Consider the following 21,037-nt stretch of genomic DNA (forward strand, 5'->3'; position numbering starts at 1 on the left):
CAGGAGCAAGTGCAGCAGCAGCAGGTGCAGGTACAGGAGCTGGTGCAGGAGCAGGAGCAGGAGCAGGTGCAGGTGTAGGTACAGGAGCTGGAGCAGGAGCAGGTGCAGGTGCAGGTGCAGAGCAGGGCAGGTAGAGGAGCAGGGCAGGAGCAGGAGCAGGGCAGGAGCAGGAGCAGGGCAGGGCAGGCGGGCAGGAGCAGGAGCAGGGCAGAGCAGGAGCAGGCAGGTGCAGAGCAGGGCAGGTGCAGAGCAGCGCATGGAGCAGCAGCAGGTGCAGGTGCAGGTGCAGGAGCAGGAGCAGGTGCAGCAGCAGGAGCAGCAGCAGGTGCAGGAGCAGGAGCAGGAGCAGGTGCAGGAGCAGGAGCAGGAGCAGGCGCAGGGGCAGGGGCAGGAGCAGGAGCAGGAGCCCGTTTCATAGCAACAGTTTCAGTGTGCTCATTCCTGGCTGTTAACTTTAATGATGCAGATTTTCACTCTGACACACGGCCATTATGTCTACAGAGAGAGTAAGATCTCTGCTTTGTGTCACTCTAACCCCCCTTTCTGCCACTGTTCTGTCCTGCATTTTCCTAACCACTTTTTCTTGACCTTCACTATCCACAAATGTACATTCCTAAAATACCTTTGTTTTTGATTTTGAGAATGAAAGTACACTGACAATTCTGTCATTCAGTCAGAATGTGCATTATAGGAGTTACAATGAGCGCTGTGTGAGAATGGGCATTCCAAATTAGGGGGGGGGGGGGGCATGAAATTGGTGTTTCCGATAATCACAACGGCTCCCTTGTGGCCAGTTGCTCTGCTTGATTATGAAGTGCTGATTTGTTTTATATCTGTTAAAATGGCCAATTCTGGATAGCACTCCGCTCACAGGCAGGTCTTCCGCTTTTGTGTGTTCTCTTTAATCAGCAAAAATCATTTCAAGGAGAAGATTCATTCAGTTTAGTTAAATCAATTTGATGATTACAAAGATGTGAGTAGTGAATCAGCATTTAACCTTGTTAAGCTGTTGCATTCTCATTAGCAACAAAACTGCAGGATATGCTGTTGTAATGCTGTGCACATTATCTTTAAATCATCAGCAAGGCCTTCAAGCCCTGTCACTTCAGTGCATTTCATTTGCTTAAGGCCGGCTTTGCTTAGTGTTTGCTTAAATAATGACACTTGTGCAACAAATATGCCCCCTGTGGCCATTTTGTGCTACTGCAGCCATTATTGAGGATTAGAGCCTATTAGAACCTAATAGCCATATTCAACCATCTTACTGAATAATAGAGACTAATAACCATATTTAATGGTATTACTGTGGAACAAAGATTAATTGCTGCATTTAACCAAGTTGGCCTGATTGCTTGAACAATTTAATACTGACTACAAATTAGAAGACTAAACACATAATTAGCAACATAAACTGCTGCTTTACTGTATCCAGTCTATTATTTAAATGTATTTTAAATCAGAAATTCAGACGAACAACAGAGCAAGAATAAATCTGGGCATAGTACACTGAATCTCAGAATATCTGGCTGCAAACGTCACAAACGGAGCTTCTCACTAAAATGTTCTGAACCTTCAGCTTTTGCCTTCATCTGTAGTTGACTTTCTTCATTCCGGTTCTTATTTCTGTCAGTGTTTTCACTCTTTGAATCTGGGCCTTGAAGGTGAAAAACACCCTCCATCACAGGGTCATGGCAGAGTCCAATCTGCTTTATGCTCACTGGGGCACTTCACTTTCTTCAGAAAACCAGGCTGCGTTTTAATCTTAGTCAGCTGCGCGTTACTGCTGGATGACACACATCAGCCTGGCCGAGAACACACTGGCCTCGTCCTCATCAGAAACACAGAAATAACGAAGTATGTTTCAGCGAGTGTGGTCGTAAAATCATCTCCTTAATTTTGACAGCAAAGAAAATGACAGTTCAAAACTCTCGGGACAACAAAGGGACTTCTTCCCATGTAACAAGCAAACCCAGACAGCTAGAAAAAGTAGTTTTTTGCCTCTGTCTTTTACAATAACAACACTGTTATTGTATTGTTTTATTGTGTTGTTGTTTTTACGTAATACCTCCTGTTCTCTGATTTCAGACCAGAGGATTACCTGGCTGTTTTACAGCATCTAAAAAGGTCATTCAGCTTTAAGGATAAAAATAATCTGCTGAGAAATTGTGAGCAAAGTTCTTTTGAGTTTTATATGTCATTGTAAATTGGAACGTGGTGAATGCACGAGGGGTGTGTAGAGAGAGCGCTCACAGTGTCTCCTCCACCAACAAAATGATTGTGCTGTGGCCCTGACAGTCTGGTCTACAGTGGCCCTGCCAGTCTGGTCTACAGTGGCCCTGCCAGTCTGGTCTACAGTGGCCCTGCCAGTCTGGTCTACAGTGGCCCTGCCAGTCTGGTCTACAGTGGCCCAGTCAAAAGGCCTGGTCTCAGTCCCATTGAGAGTCTGTGACCATTTTAGACCTAAGTAATCTGAATAACCTGGAGCAAATCTTCCATATAGGCATATTTTTACCCAAACAGACTTGCAGCTGTTATTGCAGCAAAAGGGGTCAAATATTAATATGTAGGGTTACTTTTGCAAGCAGCATATTTCAGTTTTAATTTTGTTATCCCCTTTTGCATTCATTCCGTTTTTATCAGTCTGGTCACACAATACACCATCTGAAAGTGTTAGAACTCACAGTTGTATATTTATTTGACCTTGCCAGCATTGTAGCAACAATAGTCAAACAATAGAGGCATTTGTTTGACTGCGTCTTTGAACTACACAATTAAATTGGTAATTACTGTACATCATCAATGAAGACCAGTGAGCCAGTACCGGTGGCCGGCGTACGCGCCTAAACCATGACACCCCCACCACCATGTTTCACAGATGAGGGGGGGCCTGTCTTTGTGGTTCTTCGGATTTTGGGCAGTTCGTTTTGGCCTCCGTGCTCTACGCTTGTCATCACTCTGACACAAGTGCATGTTGGTCTGTTTTGTCCCCAAGACCTTCGTCCAGAACTCTGCAGGCTCTTTTAGGTACTTCTTAGCCAACTGTAACCTGGCCATCCTGTTTTTGTGGCTAACTAGTGGCTTGCATCTTGCAGTGTAGCATCAGCAGTTCAGTTCCTGATGTCTTTTGTGGACATCAGTCACTGACACATTCACACCTGCCTCCTGCAGAGTGTTTCTGATCTGTCAGACAGGTGTTTGGGAGTTTTTCTTCATTATGGTGACATTTCTTTGGCCATCAACTGTCTTCCTTGACCTACCAGGCCCCTTGATTTTTGCTAAACCTAAAGTTTGACCTATGTCTCTGGCTGTTTTTTTTTTCTTATTTCTCAGCTTCATAATGGCTTCTTTGACTTTCATTGGCACAACTGTGGTTCTCTTGATGACAAACACCAGTAACATACTCTAGGATTGAAGGCAATCAAAAGAATAGAATCATTAGATACTGAAAGTTCTTTTATACCTGCATGAAGGAAGGCAGATGACTAATCATAAACACCTGTGAGGCCATTTGTCCCAAACATTATGATGCCCTAAAATGGGGGGACTTTGCATAAAAATTGGGCTGTAATTTCTACATGAAACCAAAAATGCTAATATGACCTTTTAATAAAAGGCTAGAATCTTCACTTTGACCACATGTGAATTGTTTGATTAGGAATCTAAAATTATGGAGTACTGAGCCAAATCGAGAAAGAAATATGTATTTATCCCAAACATCATGGAGCTCACTGTAGCTTTCTGAAGAAAAACAAATAATTCAAGAAGAGGGCTGACTGTCCTGAGCAATAAACACCTGCGATTTTCTGTTTCCTCTCTCGTAAAGAACACAGAATAACGTGTGTTTAATTGTTCAATTAAATTACATTTACGTGGCACTTTTTGCAGGGAGACTGTCACAAAGATGCTTTACAGGAAAAATTACACCAAGGTCAAGCCTGAACCCACAAAAATCCAGCAAGTGATGCAAAAAAGAACCTCATATAGTCACACACACACACACACACACACAAAAAAAACTCCTTGTTTGGCGGAAATCTCAGGAGGAACTTCAATAGTTAAAGATGAGCTTCAGTACATGATAATTAACCAGTAATGGGGAATCTGGGGAGCAAACAGACAGAGGGCTCAAGCAGATTACTGCCTGAATGATAAAATTAGCTAATAGAACTGAACAGCCAAAGCAAAGGAATGTATATTACTACACGGATCAGGAGGGGCGAAGCCATCACAACGTGGGCTTCAACCCGGAGACGCTGGAGCGGGAGAAGAGAAGAAAGGTGCCACGCGGGTAAGGAACAGGACACTTATGATGTTCGTGTTGCCGGATTAGAGGTCTGAACGCAATGTGGAAAAGGCCCAGGGTGGCAGCATATCTGAAAGATTTGTAGAAAGGCGCCGTACACAACCCTGAGAGTGATCTCGGACAGACAGCGAACCCACGCAGCTGCAGTACCAGATGTTCACCAGTAGAGGCAGAGTGGGCCCCTTCAGCTCGACTCCACGCACATCCAGCCGTCTCACGCATCGTAGCATCGCTTGAACGGTTTAAAGCTTGAGCTGAAGAACAGATGGCGTGTCTGAAGCCCTGGCACGAGAGCGGGAGATTACTCCAGAACACGGGAGGTCCGGACGGGAAGGCTCTGCTTCTCATTTTCATTTTCGTTCTTGGAGCTAATTCTTCATTTTTAATTTGGTTTAAACTTCCAAATAGCCAGCACCCTGTGAACAGAGTAATTGTGCTAGAGGGTGCGGGGTAAATAATACTCTGACATATTCTGGAGCAAGGGCATTTCAAACCGTATGAGGAGAAGAACCTTGCCAATTCTGCATGGCAACCCTAGACCAGATGCTAACGCCGCCTCGATATGTCTCATTGCTCGGTTCCTGTAAGTGCCCCAGCAGCTGCAATCTGAGCTAGCGGGAGGCGTCTCAAGGTTAAACTGGGGCAACCAGAGGGGGATAGAAGTCCGAGGGGGATAGGAGCCGCGAGGGGGATAGGATCGCGCGCGGGGGAGTAGGAGCGGCGAGGGGGATAGGAGCGGCGAGGGGGATAGGAGCGGCGAGGGGGGATAGGAGCGGCGCGGGGGGATAGGAGCGGCGAGGGGGATAGGAGCGGCGGGGGGGATAGGAGCGCGGGGGGATAGGAGCGGCGGGGGGATAGGAGGCGCGGGGGGATAGGAGGGCGCAGGGGATAGGAGCGGCGAGGGGGGATAGGAGCGCGCGGGGGATAGGAGCCGAGCAGGGGATAGCGGCGGGGATAGAGCGCAGGGGGGATGGAGCGGCGAGGGGGGATAGGAGCGGCGAGGGGGATAGGAGCGCGAGGGGGATAGGAGCGCGAGGGGGATCAGGAGCGCGGGGGATAGGAGCCGCGAGGGGATAGGACGGCGAGGGGGATAGGAGCGGCGCGGGGGATAGGAGCGGCGCGGGGGATAGGAGTCGGCAGGGGATAGGAGCGCGAGGGGATAGGAGCGGCGCAGGGGATAGGAGTCGCGAGGGGATAGGAGCGCGCAGGGGATAGGAGCGCGCAGGGGATAGGAGCGCGAGGGGGATAGGAGCGCCGGGGGATAGGAGCGCGCGAGGGGATAGGAGCCGCGAGGGGATAGGAGCGCGGGGGGATAGGAGTCGCGCGGGGGATAGGAGCCGCGGGGGATAGGAGCCGCGCAGGGGATAGGAGCGCGCAGGGGATAGGAGCCGCGTAGGACCGCGGGGATAGGAGCCGCGGGGGGGTAGGAGCGCGCGGGGGGATAGGAGCGCGGTGGACTGCTGCGGGATAGGAGCTGCGAGGGGGGATAACAGCTCTTTCTCTCAGACAAGGAGCAGCGCCCATGCTGATTCTGCGCCCCAGCCCGCGCTCTCCCGCTCTGATAGCGGAGAGGCGCGTTTGTGGCGGTATTGGCGGCCGCCCCAGGCCCCCCCCCCACACACCCCACGGGCCTTTCTGTGGCCCAAAGAATAGGGCCCAAAATAGCGTGCAAGATGAAAAGTTGAATTTTCTCACAAACTTTCAGCCTCAACTTTCTCACACAAGCTTTATTTTGATGTTTACATCAACAGGAATCAGCAGTGTTAAGATTTACGGTTTTTGTGATGAAGGCAAATGATAAAAGTTTTTTTTTTTTAAAGAATGACATAACCTCAGGCGTAATGTGCTTGCTTTTATCTTTAATATTTTATTCTCATTAAAAATGATATTTTGTGCAACAGTTTCTCATGGGGAAACAGCACACACAGATGAAAATTTTTTTTTTTTTAAACAATATTAAAATTACAAATTCCAAAGGTTACCATGACCAAGGGCTACAGTTTAATCACCATTTTAATCATTTTGATTCAAAATGAAAAGTACATGTTGGTATTCCCCATTCAGTTTGCAGAGTTCGGCAATTTTAATTGAAAATCTATGCCTGCATTAAAAAGGGAAACATTTTTATTTTAAATTGTATGTCAAAGTTAAAGGCTTTTAGACTTAGACTGGATTTAGACTTTTGACTAAATCCAGGCCAAGTCAAATCTGGAGAAACTTGAGAATTTTGTTGATAAGTGCCAGAGTAACTTCAAAATGTCAAAACTCAGCTCTTCATGGCTGAGTGACTAACTGTAGTAAAAATGTGTGCAGACATCTGAAGATCAATGAACCGAAATGAATGTGCTTGTTCTGATTCTTCAAAGAAAAGACTATGGTGCCGGATAAGCTTTTGGTTTAACCATCTCCAAACGGCAGGAACTGAGACAGGATTACAAAGACACTGTAAACAAGCCAGAGGCATGGAAATGTTATCCAGAAGAATAAGCCTGAGAGGATCAGCACGGTCTTTTAGTTGTGCAATACAGAGGACGTCTTATTTAGCATGTCGATAAAATAACCCTGTCAGCCATGGTGACCTGTAGACCCCCCGCCCTGCTCTGGGTAATGTTACGATCAGCCATGGTAACCTGTAGACCCCCCGCCCTGCTCTGGGTAATGGGTCGATCAGCCATGGTAACCTGTAGACCCCCCGCCCTGCTCTGGGTAATGTTACGATCAGCCATGGTGACCTGTAGACCCCCCGCCCTGCTCTGGGTAACAGGCCGATCAGCCATGGTAACCTGTAGACCCTCCACCCTGCTCTGGGTAACAGGCCGATCAGCCATGGTAACCTGTAGACCCCCCGCCCTGCTCTGGGTAACAGGGCGATCAGCCATGGTAACCTGTAGACCCCCCGCCCTGCTCTGGGTAACAGGCCGATCAGCCATAGTAACCTGTAGACCCACCGCCCTGTTCTGGGTAATGTTACAATCAGCCATGGTAACCGGTAGACCCCCCGCCCTGCTCTGGGTAAGGGGCCGATCAGCCATAGTAACCTGTAGACCCGCCGCCCTGCTCTGGGTAAGGGGCCGATCAGCCATGGTAACCTGTACCCCTTACCCCCCGCCCTGCTCTGGGTAAGGGGCCGATCAGCCATGGTAACCTGTAGACCCCCCGCCCTGCTCTGGGTAAGGGGCCGATCAGCCACGGTAACCTGTAGACCCCCCGCCCTGCTCTGGGTAACAGGCCGCTCAGCCATGGTAACCTGTAGACCCCCCGCCCTGCTCTGGGTAACAGGCCGATCAGCCATGGTAACCTGTAGACCCCCCGCCCTGCTCTGGGTAACAGGCCGATCAGCCATGGTAACCTGTAGACCCCCCGCCCTGCTCTGGGTAACGGGCCGATCAGCCATAGTAACCTGTAGACCCACCGCCCTGTTCTGGGTAATGTTACAATCAGCCATGGTAACCGGTAGACCCCCCGCCCTGCTCTGGGTAAGGGGCCGATCAGCCATAGTAACCTGTAGACCCGCCGCCCTGCTCTGGGTAATGTTACAATCAGCCATGGTAACCGGTAGACCCCCCGCCCTGCTCTGGGTAAGGGGCCGATCAGCCATGGTAACCTGTAGACCCCCCGCCCTGCTCTGGGTAAGGGGCCGATCAGCCACGGTAACCTGTAGACCCCCGCCTGCTCTGGGTAACAGGCCGATCAGCCATGGTAACCTGTAGACCCCCCGCCCTGCTCTGGGTAACAGGGCGATCAGCCATGGTAACCTGTAGACCCTCCGCCCTGCTCTGGGTAAGGGGCCGATCAGCCACGGTAACCTGTAGACCCTCCGCCCTGCTCTGGGTAAGGGGACGATCAGCCATGGTAACCTGTAGACCTGCCGCCCTGCTCTGGGTAACAGGCCGATCAGCCACGGTAACCTGTAGACCCGCCGCCCTGCTCTGGGTAACAGGGCGATCAGCCATGGTAACCTGTAGACCCCCGCCCTGCTCTGGGTAACAGGCCGATCAGCCATGGTAACCTGTAGACCCCCGCCCTGCTCTGGGTAACAGGCCGCTCAGCCTGGTAACCTGTAGACCCCCGCCCTGCTCTGGGTACAGGCCGATCAGCCATGGTAACCTGTAGACCCCCGCCCTGCTCTGGGTAATGGGCTGATCAGCCATGGTAACCTGTAGACCCCCCGCCCTGCTCTGGGTAACAGGCCGCTCAGCCATGGTAACCTGTAGACCCCCCGCCCTGCTCTGGGTAACAGGCCGCTCAGCCATGGTAACCTGTAGACCCCCCGCCCTGCTCTGGGTAACAGGCCGATCAGCCATGGTAACCTGTAGACCCCCCGCCCTGCTCTGGGTAATGGGCTGATCAGCCATGGTAACCTGTAGACCCCCCGCCCTGCTCTGGGTCATAGGCCGATCATGGATGCTGACTCCACAGCTGCCATTAGACCCAATCCCAACTGAAAATTCACATTCACATCTTCCACAGCTTGTTCTCTGTAGGCCTGGAGGGTTCCTGCTCAGTCTGAACAAAGCAGGGGGAACCGTTAGGAACCGTTAACTTAACTCTGCACATCTGAAAATGGGGGGACTGAACATCAGCAGCTGTTTCTGTAGAACGGTAAAACGCGTACGCGTGCAAATACCCTGAAATAAAAGCTGACTGTTTGTACTTTAGTCTCACTTTCATCTTTTGATCTCAAATCCAAATTCTGTTTGCGAACAGCAGAAGTAACAAGAGTCACTCCACCGTTACCGTGTTTTTGGAGGGTCCTGTAAACTTCCTGCCCAACGGTGTCTCAACACCCAAAACCCAGCTACCCACGGCTCTGCGTTTCCCACTTGGGTGTTAATCGTCAAAGTGGCCTCAACTGGGTGAGAAAACTGCAAACGTGCAAAACAGGCAACAGGCTGCGCGATGTTGTCAGTTGTCAGTTGATCTCTTTAAAAGTGTGCAGAGACATTTTACATAACTGGGTACGTAGGTGGACAGTGCTAAACTTTCTGTTTTATTGTGACTTTAACACAGCTTTGAACACTGTTAACCTTTAAATTGCCTTCATTAATGCATCTCTATAGGATGAAACATGACCCAACCTGGCTGTACCCACTGCGATAAAGCTTCTTCATTAAACTTTAAATTCTAAAACAATATTTTTTCATGTAGAAAATACCTGTCACTCATCAATAAGTCAATGAATAACTCTTCCTACTTCACAGTCCAGAGAGACTGTGTTTCCTCAGTATTACACCACTTGTTTTTACTGAAAAACACGCATCATAATTTTATTTATTTATTTTCTGCAATAGATGTGTGATGCTTAACTTTGATTGTGGCGTCTTATTTCATAACTGAAGATTTTTGAAAGACTCTTAAGACAATCTTTATACTTTGATGGTGTAACGCTTTTTTATAAAAATATAAAAAAGGGCAATGTAAGTTTTTCTAATGGTAGGGAGCTAAGTTCACTCCAGGAAAAGTCATCAAATTTCAAAAAAAGAATTTTTTAAATAATTAAATTCATGGGATTTTCCCTGTTGTTAAATTCATTTAATTAAGGGTCATTTTTGACCCAAGGACAGCCGGGAGGTTAATGCTTAATTATGATTAATGTTTAATTATACCTTTCAGACACACATTCTGGGGGCTGTAGGTATTGCCTTTGACAGTACTAATATAAAACATACTCTTGGGCTTCCACAGAGCTTTTACAGTCTGGCAGCAGTAGTCCTATTCAAGCACTTTATTTTAAATGTGTATGGGCAAGAGTGGGACACCACCTTCTAGAACATTCTGTCATACTCTCTTTTATGCATTGTAATGGCTTGTGTGGGTTTAGATAAAGAGATGTGTCTGTATTGAAAGTTCTCCCTGTACATACATTCTGACCGTCAGATTATATACATGGTTTTCTACAGTTGTTACAACAGACTGTTTATCAGGTCACTTGCTGTTAGTTATTTAGTCAGGAAAATGGCGAGCATTGTTGGGCTGAATGGCCTGTTCTCGTCATTATGTTATATTATGCACCATAGAAATATGCTAAATAAAAATATATACTAACAAAACATATCTGTCTGAAACTCTCAAAATGTCTGATTCAAGAAGCCTGCAGTTTTACTTCACACCTTGACGGGTTCACACATGCCTGTTTTTCAACTGTCAGATGAAACAGGAACATTTTTTCACACCTCACCGGTGTGTTCTGTCAAACAACTCCAAAGAGACTAAACTGTAAACCCTATCTGCTCTGACAAACAGCCAGGTGGTAAAATTCAGGCACTCAGAGTTGATTCTACACTGAACACGTTTTTTAGGAAAATATAGTGTTGATGAATATGACTTTCCATGTCAGAATTATTTTTTTCTTATGTTGCGTACTCCAGGAAATATGTATTTTTGCTCATTTTTTTATCAGAATAACCTTATAGTTATGATTATTCTTTCCAAATACTCCCCCATGGCAGTGGACCCCACTGCAGAATGATGACACAACAGTTGTTGGCAGCCTGGTGTGTAAAAATAAAACGAGAAAGAAAAAGAAAAAGGCAAGCTTTAGTTTAGAAAGTGTGCCTAATGCAGGTGGTTGTGCTGTTTTTGTCGGTGCATCTCTAACAGGCAGTTATTTGCACATCACCGTAACCACAGGACCAACCACACGGGGCTATGCCAAAAAAAAACCCCTCCTGTCACTCCTACGCAGACACGCGGATGTGAAGCCCATTTAGCATCGGTCTGCTCTGCACGCTCAGCTGTCTGATCTCTGATCTGGAGACGGGCGAATCCTGCCGTAAGATGTCTCCTCTGGGTCCGGCCGCTTGGATCTTTCTCCAGATTTTCTCGAGCTGGAAATCAGCAGGTGCTTCATCTTGCGCTCGGTCTTGTTCCCCCCTTCTCTAATTCGGACATTAATTACAAGCCTTGTCTCCCAGCATGCTCTGAGGAGGGGATCATCGGAGGGAAGGAGGTGAAGCCGCACTCCAGCCCCTGGATGGTGTCTCTCCAGAGCAGCCGGAAGCACGTCTGCGGTGGGGTGCTGATCAAGGATCAGTGGGTCCTGACTGCTGCACACTGCGAGAGGTGAGGGGTTGGGGGTCGGGGGTCAGGGTGGGATGGGGTGCTGATCAAGGATCAGTGGGTCCTGACTGCCGCACACTGCGAGAGGTGAGGGGTCAGGGGTGAGGGGGTCAGGTTGGGGTGAGGGGTCAAGTTCAGAGGTCACAAGAGGAGATAATTTCTTTGTTTGCTTGTTTATGTATTGGATGCTTCATCCGGTCGTGGTGGTTACAGTATGTCATGTGTAGGAAGTTAGCAATGCAATGAATGCATTAATAAGCACACAGTATCAGCCAGTCAATGTGGGCCTTCACTCTAATGTGCACTACAGCAGATGTTAGATGTTTAAGTATGTCACTGTAGTTTATGTGTGTGATTTAGCCTTTCATTGACTCCAGTACCCCTGGGTTAAAATCAAATCTAGAATGTATGTACTGAAATATATAAATAAAAACCATGCACATATAACTGTAAATATGCACAAAATCATGCATATATAACTGTAAACATGCACAAAATCATGCACATATAACTGTAAATATGCACAAAATCATGCACATATAACTGTAAACATGCACAAAATCATGCACATATAACTGTAAACATGTACAAAATCATGCACATATAACTGTAAATATGCACAAAATCATGCACATATAACTGTAAATATGCACAAAATCATGCACATATAACTGTAAATATGCACAAAATCATGCACATATAAACATAAATATGCACAATATCATGCACATGTGACCGTAAACATGCACAAAATCATGCATATATAACCCTACCCCTAACCCCTATCCTACTGTTTCCCTGTCTCAGGCTCTGTCTTTTGTGTTTCATGAAAACTTATTTGTGGCTCTGGAACTTTACATTTTGAGCCTGGAAATGGAATAGAAATTGGTCTCCACAGCAGGGCTGCACTTGCCCTGCTGGAGAAAGCATGTAATGAAGACTGTAGGGAACAGGCTTTTCACACTGCAGCTTAAAGTGGCTACAAAACAGACTTCCATGAGGAGCTGACCCTGCTGAGGTGGGCCGATGTGAACAGGAATAAAACGCTGAGTGAAAAAAGCTCCGCTTGTTCTGTGCATGTGTTCAGATGAGCTGCCTCCTGGAGTCTGGTCACAATGTCCTGCATTCAGGATTAAATTACCAGACGATGGCAAAATTCCAGCGACATGACTTCAGAGAAGCAGCCTTTTCCATCTGCTTTTAGCACAAATTTTACATGACCTGCTAATAATGAGAAAAAGAAAAAAGTGCCAAGTACACTCTGCATTTGAGGTCAGACAACATATGTATTTATTATAATGACAAAATTACACAAAATGTGTGTGTGAGAAGCGCCACACAGATAAACAGCCAAAATCTTTCTCCAGCAATATTCACAAAATGTAAAGTGATACTGGGTAAAAGTGCTTTACCTGCTGTGTGGTACAGTGTGTTTGGGGAGTGGGGGGTAAATGTGCTTTACCTGCTGTGTGGTACAGTGTGCTTGGGCAGTGTACTGCAGTGGTGGGTGTAAGTGCTTTACCTGCTGTGTGGTACAGTGTGTTTGGGCAGTGTACTGCAGTGGTGGGTATAAGTGCTTTACCTGCTGTGTGGTACAGTATGCTTGGGCAGTGTACTGCAGTGGTGGGTATAAGTGCTTTACCTGCTGTGTGGTACAGTGTGTTTGGGCAGTGTACTGCAGTGGTGGGTACAAGTGCTTTACCTGCTGTGTGGCACAGTGCGTTTGGGCAGTGTACTGCAGTGGTGGGTACAAGTGCTTTACCTGCTGTGTGGTACAGTGCTTTGTGGGCAGTGTACTGCAGTGGTGGGTATAAGTGCTTTACCTGCTGTGTGGCACAGTGCGTTTGGGCAGTGTACTGCAGTGGTGGGTATAAGTGCTTTACCTGCTGTGTGGCACAGTGCTTTTGGGCAGTGTACTGCAGTGGTGGGTATAAGTGCTTTACCCGCTGTGTGGCACAGTGCGTTTGGGCAGTGTACTGCAGTGGTGGGTATAAATGCTTTACCCGCTGTGTGGCACAGTGCGTTCTGGGCAGTGTACTGCAGTGGTGGGTATAAGTGCTTTACCCGCTGTGTGGCAAGTGGCAGTGCGTTGGGCAGTGTACTGGCAGTGGTGGGTGTATAGTTGGCTTATTACCCGCTGTGTGGCACAGTGCGTTTGGGCAGTGTACTGCAGTGGTGGGTATAAGTGCTTTACCCGCTGTGTGGCACAGTGCGTTTGGGCAGTGTACTGCAGTGGTGGGTATAAGTGCTTTACCTGCTGTGTGGCACAGTGCGTTTGGGCAGTGTACTGCAGTGGTGGGTATAAGTGCTTTACCCGCTGTGTGGCACAGTGCGTTTGGGCAGTGTACTGCAGTGGTGGGTATAAGTGCTTTACCTGCTGTGTGGCACAGTGGGGTTTGGGCAGTGTACTGCAGTGGTGGGTATAAGTGCTTTACCTGCTGTGTGGCACAGTGCGTTTGGGCAGTGTACTGCAGTGGTGGGTATAAGTGCTTTACCTGCTGTGTGGCACAGTGGATTTGGGCAGTGTACTGCAGTGGTGGGTATAAGTGCTTTACCTGCTGTGTGGCACAGTGCGTTTGGGCAGTGTACTGCAGTGGTGGGTATAAGTGCTTTACCTGCTGTGTGGCACAGTGCGTTTGGGCAGTGTACTGCAGTGGTGGGTATAAGTGCTTTACCTGCTGTGTGGCACAGTGCGTTTGGGCAGTGTACTGCAGTGGTGGGTATAAGTGCTTTACCTGCTGTGTGGCACAGTGAGTTTGGGCAGTGTACTGCAGTGGTGGGTATAAGTGCTTTACCTGCTGTGTGGCACAGTGCGTTTGGGCAGTGTACTGCAGTGGTGGGTATAAGTGCTTTACCTGCTGTGTGGCACAGTGAGTTTGGGCAGTGTACTGCAGTGGTGGGTATAAGTGCTTTACCTGCTGTGTGGCACAGTGAGTTTGGGCAGTGGGAGGTAACAGTGCTTTACCTGCTGTGTGGCACAGTGAGTTTGGGCAGTGTACTGCAGTGGTGGGTTAAGTGCTTTACCCGTGTGGCACAGTGAGTTTGGGGGTTCAGGGTGGCATAAGTGCTTTACTGCTGTAGGCACAGTGATTTGGCATTGTCTCAGGTACGCTCTAGTTTACCACATCCCGCTGCCACAGAGCGCAGACTGCACGGTATCCAGAGTGCACAACCTCGCCTCCAACACAGCAGACACATCGCATAGCGACCCTCGCACCAACCACATCCACACACAGCCCACAAATCCACATACAGCCCACACATCCACACACACCCCACATCCACACACAGCCCACACACATCCACATACAGCCCACACATCCACACACAACCCGCACATCCACACACAGCCCACACACATCCACATACAGCACACACATCCACACACAGCCCACACACATCCACATACAGCCCACACACATCCACACACAGCCCACACACATCCACATACAGCCCACACATCCACACACAACCCGCACATCCACACACAGCCCACACACATCCACATACAGCCCACACATCCACACACAACCCACACATCCACACACAGCCCACACACATCCACATACAGCCCACACATCCACACACAACCCGCACATCCACACACAGCCCACACACATCCACATACAGCCCACACATCCACACACAGCCCACACACATCCTGCACATCCACACACAACCCACACATCCACAAACACCCCACACACATCCACACACAACCCACACATCCACACACACCCCACACACATCCTGCACATCCACACACAGCCCCCACATCCACAAACAGCCCACACACATCCTGCACATCCACACACAACCCACACACACCCCACACACATCCTGCACATCCACACACAACCCACACACTCTCCAGAACCTGGCAATGCATGTACAGTCTCTCCAGAACCTGGCAGTGCATGTGCAGTATTTTCAGAACCTGTCAGGGCATGTACAGCCTCTCCAGAACCTGTCAGTGCATGTACAGCCTCTCCAGAACCTGTCAGTGCATGTACAGCCTCTCCAGAACCTGTCAGTGCATGTACAGCCTCTCCAGAACCTGTCAGTGCATGTACAGCCTCTCTAGAAACACTGCCGTGCGTGTGTGGTCTGTCTGCAGTGTGTGAGTATTCATTTGCACAGGAATAATCTGACTCTTCACTGCTTGCCTCTGCAGCTTAAGAAGAAGGTCAAGGCAAAAGGCAAGAAGATCCGGGTGAAAGATCTCCCAAAGTCCGGTAAAGATGTGCCTGTGGGGACAAGCTGTCAGGTGACCGGGTGGGGCGTGACCAAGGAGAAGGTCAGGGTGGCGTCAAACACCCTGCAGGGGGTGGAGGTGAAGATTGAGGGCCGGGACCTGTGCAGCTGCTATTACAACAGCAACCCGGTGATCACACAGGACATGCTCTGTGCAGGAAACAAAAAGGCCAAGGCTGACGCTTGCTGGGTGAGTGCTGTGCCCTAAACCTGTGTCTGAGAGAGCCTATTGCTTTATGAATCAGACTGTGTTCCCTTGACCTGTGTCTGAGATAGACTACTGCTTTATGAATCAGACTGTGTTCCCTAAACCTGTGTCTGAGAGAGCCTACTGCTTTATGAATCAGACTGAGTGTTCCCTAGACCTGTGTCTGAGATAGCCTACTGCTTTATGAATCAGACTGAGTGTTCCCTAGACCTGTGACTGAGAGAGCCTACTGCTTTATGAATCAGACTGAGTGTTCCCTAGACCTGTGACTGAGAGAGCCTACTGCTTTATGAATCAGACTGTGTTCCCTAGACCTGTGTCTGAGATAGCCTACTGCTTTATGAATCAGACTGAGTGTTCCCTAGACCTGTGACTGAGATAGCCTACTGCTTTATGAATCAGACTGTGTTCCCTAGACCTGTGTCTGAGATAGCCTACTGCTTTATGAATCAGACTGAGTGTTCCCTAGACCTGTGACTGAGATAGCCTACTGCTTTATGAATCAGACTGTGTTCCCTAGACCTGTGTCTGAGATAGCCTACTGCTTTATGAATCAGACTGAGTGTTCCCTAGACCTGTGTCTGAGATAGCCTACTGCTTTATGAATCAGACTTCATGTTCCCTAGAATCAGTGTTCCCTAGATGTGTGAGATCTGGCTTGTAGTACATGAGAGATGTATTTAATTTGTATATTAGCTGTTCAAGCTGAGCTGGGTAGTCAGACACCCGCTGCTCATCACCAGGCTGCTCCCGTTTCACTGTTTCCTCACTGATGGTGTGTCTTTACGGGCCTGGCTGTAGCCCTACCCAGCTGGCTTTGAACTGGCAGTCTATGCAAATGTGTCCTTTTACTCAGTGCACTTCTTGGGCAGTAGATTTCTACCTCTGTAATGAAATGCATTCTTATTTTACAAAAAGCGTCTGTGTATATAAACACAGCTATTACACAGGAACATAAAACTATGTATGTGTCTCACACACACACATGCACACATGCACACATGTACAGACACATGCACACACACACACACGCACACACACGCACACACACGTACAGACACATGCACACACACACACACACACGCACACACACGTACAGACACATGCACACACACACACAGACACATGCACACACAAACACACACACGCACACAGACAGTGTATGTCAAATTTATCAAGTTTATTTTTAGTTGATGGAATAAGACAGTGCTCTTCCAAGTAAATGTCAGACATTAGAAGACTGATTAACTGGCGACTTCCCCTAGCCTTGAAATAAAGGGTAGAAAGTTTACTTTAATTGACTCAAAGTTATAATCTTGGGATCGCAGCAGTTTGCTGTCAAACGATGCATATTAGATATCTGTCTCAGTTTGCTGTCTCCTATCCATTTATAAGGAACTCTGTAGGCTATTTAAGTCCTGCTGGTTAAGAAATGCAGCTCACAGGAGCCTTCAAATGAAAGACATTTTGGGGGATCATTAATTAGCATATTGTTATTCACTTCAGGGAATGTGCGTACACAAGCAGCATGTTCAGGACATTTAAGAATGTTTGAATATGCAGTTTTACTGCGCAAAGATAACATTACTCCATTCTTGCTGTTAAGTAGAACAAATATGTGTATTTAACTTTGACTGGAATTCACTTTCTTCTCAAACACTGTTTGAGAAATTGCGAACACAAAACTAATTTGCTGGACTGTGGCCGAGAAGAGGAGCGTGTGACTCAATTTGTAAGTGAAGCGATGAAAGCTCACAGTTCTGGCCCCACGGCCCTCTGGGGCTTTGGTTTCCGCCTCCCTGACTGACAGGCTGCAATTCTCCTCCAGTGATCTCTTTAAAAAATCCGACACCTGATCATTTGTACTTCTTGAACAAAATTGTACGGGCTTCAACAAGGCAGCGGCGTAATGGTCAGGGAATTGGGTTTGCACCGACAGACAGAGCTGGAAAACTCAGGTCCAGAAAGTAAATGTCCTTCCCAATATTTTGTTCCAGTCCCCTGGGTTTGATAATTACCACAATTCTTTTTGATCCCTGGACTTTTCCACCTGCACAGTTGTCTGTTTGATACCCAGACAGAACACTGCTGTTGTACTCTTGGCCAAGGTGCTCAGTAATATCACCCAGTTGTGTAAATAGATTGTTTGTAAGCTGTGTAAGGTGCTTTAATGCCGTAACGTATTGTTACAGAAAATCAATTGCTAAAGCCTTCCATGCAACAACACATCCTTCAGTGACCAGGCACTGGTGGCTTTACAGGGTTTAGGAGGAAAGTGCACATTAACATGATTCATAAAAGCATTCCCAAATGTGTTCAGAATTCCTGTGTTTACATGCCTAAAGCTGACCTATTATTCTTCCTCTGGCATATTGCTGGAATATCTCACTACTTACATTCCAGAGTCAGCATTCATATTGGCTTGTCCAGAACACTGAATTTCAGCATTCCAAATTAAGAGTTGGCATAGCAGATGCTTCCATTCAAACGAAGGACAGATGGCAACTAGAAATAGGAGAGTCATGTTTCATGAGCTGTCAGATCGTTGACTTATTTGAATCAATGAACAGGCTGTACCCTTCTCTGCAAAGCATAATTATTGGTTTACATCTGTGAGTCTCTGACAGCACATGGTAGGTCAACCCATTTATAAGTAAGTCAACTATTAGAAACTAAGTTTTATTATCATGTCTCTCTTATGGCTGTGTGACCTGGAATGTGACTGTGTTTTCCCCCTGGAATAAGACTGTGTTTCCCCCATGGAATGAGAATGTGTTTTCCTCCCTGGGATGTGACTGTGATTTACCCCCTGTAATGAGACTGTGTTTTCCCTCCTGGAATGAGACTGTGATTTACCCCCTGGAATGAGACTGTGTTTTCCCCCCTAGAATGAGACTGTGTTTCCCCCATGGAATGAGAATGTGTTTTCCCCCATGGAATGTGACTGTGATTTACCCCCTGTAATGAGACTGTGTTTTCCCCCCTGGAATGAGACTGTGATTTACCCTCTGGAATGAGATGTGTTTTCCCCCATGGAATGTGACTGTGTTACCCCTGTAATGAGACTGTGTTTTCCCCCTGGAATGAGACTGTGATTTACCCCCTGGAATGAGACTGTGTTTTCCCCCTAGAATGAGAATGTGTTTCCCCATGGAATGTGACTGTTATTTACCCCCTGTAATGAGACTGTGTTTTCCCCCCTGGAATGAGACTGTGATTTACCCTCTGGAATGAGACTGTGTTTTCCCCCCTAGAATGAGACTGTGTTTCCCCCATGGAATGAGACTGTGTTTTCCCCCATGGAATGTGACAGTGATTTACCCCCTGTAATGAGACTGTGTTTTCCCTCCTGGAATGAGACTGTGATTTACCCCCTGGAATGAGACTGTGTTTTCCCCCCTAGAATGAGACTGTGTTTTCCCCAGGGTGACTCCGGCGGGCCGCTGCTTTGTAAGAAGATGCTTGTGGGCGTGGTTTCCGGTGGTCATGGCTGTGGTGACCCCAAGAAGCCGGGCGTGTACACCCGCCTGTCAGAGCGACACCTGTCCTGGATTAAAAAGATCATAAAGCATCGCAGCAACATCACTGCTCCTCTGACTGATGTTTGAGTAAAGCCCTGCCCTCAGCTTCGTAATGCATACTTTCTGTTAAACTGCATACTTATTAGCAGCATACTCTCTGTTAAACTGCATACTTATTAGCAGCATACTCTCTGTTAAACTGCATACTTATTAGCAGCATACTCTCTGTTAAACTGCATACTTATTAGCAGCATACTCTCTGTTAAACTGCATACTTATTAGCAGCATACTCTCTGTTAAACTGCACACTTATTAGCAACTTTGCATATATTAGCCTGGGTCAAGTATACCAGGGCATTATTGGGATTTTAAAGTAATACGCAAATAAAATTTATGCAAAAATGCTCAATGTATATTATCTTTATCTCCATTCCAACCAATTTGAACAATTATATATGGTTAACTGTTGCCATTTACCTCTGCTTGATCACATTTAACAATATGTGTCATTCATTTTTTCATAAGATGTGATTCAACTTCACAATAATGAAAGCATGGAGGCATAAATTATTTTTATCTGTGAGAATTAAAATGAAACAAGGTTTTATCCAGTAAATTGATATGTATTGTTTTGAATTGATATTTTCAGTTATTTTCCATCTTTATCTTATTAAGAACCAAAGAAACTATGTAGGCCAAAAGATATAAAGCAAATACAGATAATGAGTGATATGAACCAAACTTACACAGTAAAATACATCTCACAAAAAATGCATCTCACAAAAAAAAACATCTTACGAAATTAATTCTCACAAATTGTCCTTCCTCTTTTACTAACATTTAAAAATGGGTCACTTTGACCCAAATCAAACGGAAGAGTTAAACCAGTCTGCCAAGTCTTAATATCTGTGTTCATATAGGTCAGTGGTGTCAAACTCGTGCCATTGAGGGCCGTGTGTATGCAGGTTTTCATTCCAGCCTCAGATCTTGATTATATAATTAGTTAAATTATTGTGAATAGATGCAGGTTTGTGCACAATGTGACCCGTCTATGGTGACCCGCATTGTTTAAATAAAAATGTTCTTATATTCTGTGCTTCATGCAGTTAAGCATATGCTGAATGAGTAATTGACTCAATTAAGGCAGCATTAATGGTTGGAATGAACCTTGCACACACGGCTCATGCAAGGTTTGACCCACTGATAGGTCATGTAGAATAAGAGTGAACATAAACCTGTGGTTCTGTGCTTTAAATGGAATGGTCTCTTTGCACGTGAATGTAGACTCCGTTTCTGTTGAATGTGATGATTGATTGAACTTAAACAGTATATATCTGTGCTTCCCATAAAGCGTCTGTAATGATCTTACGCTGTGTTCACACAGACAGTGAATATTACTGCTGCACAGAATATTATTAATAATTATTAATATTATTCACTCCACCATGCTCTAATAAAGAACAATAAGTTTGGTTGTCTATGTGGACAATATATTAAAGGACCAGGAAAAAGATTCTGGGCACATGGGTGTAAGTTTATTTCTGGACGTTCCTCAGAAGCAGTCGGAACCAAAACCGAGCGTTTATTTTGCTGTGGCATCTTCAAGTAGTTTAACAGAATTCATTGTCAGAGAGAGCACAGACAGGCATTGTGAAGACTGGGCCTTGGATTCAATCAATATATTTCTCCTAA

The 21,037-nt window shown here is 46.8% G+C and overlaps 1 protein-coding gene across 1 annotated transcript; it reads left to right on the plus strand.

The window, feature by feature from the left end:
• Positions 1–256: 256 nt before the first annotated feature.
• Positions 257–19,749, plus strand: LOC135239867 (granzyme K-like). The gene is made up of 3 exons (XM_064308854.1): positions 257–325; positions 15,537–15,806; positions 19,250–19,749. The coding sequence occupies exons 1-3, from the start codon at positions 257–259 to the stop codon at positions 19,430–19,432; spliced, it is 522 nt and encodes a 173-aa protein (XP_064164924.1). The 3' UTR covers positions 19,433–19,749.
• Positions 19,750–21,037: the final 1,288 nt, after the last annotated feature.

The sequence above is a fragment of the Anguilla rostrata genome, chromosome 14, assembly GCF_018555375.3.
Source record: "Anguilla rostrata isolate EN2019 chromosome 14, ASM1855537v3, whole genome shotgun sequence".
Lineage (NCBI taxonomy): Eukaryota > Metazoa > Chordata > Actinopteri > Anguilliformes > Anguillidae > Anguilla > Anguilla rostrata.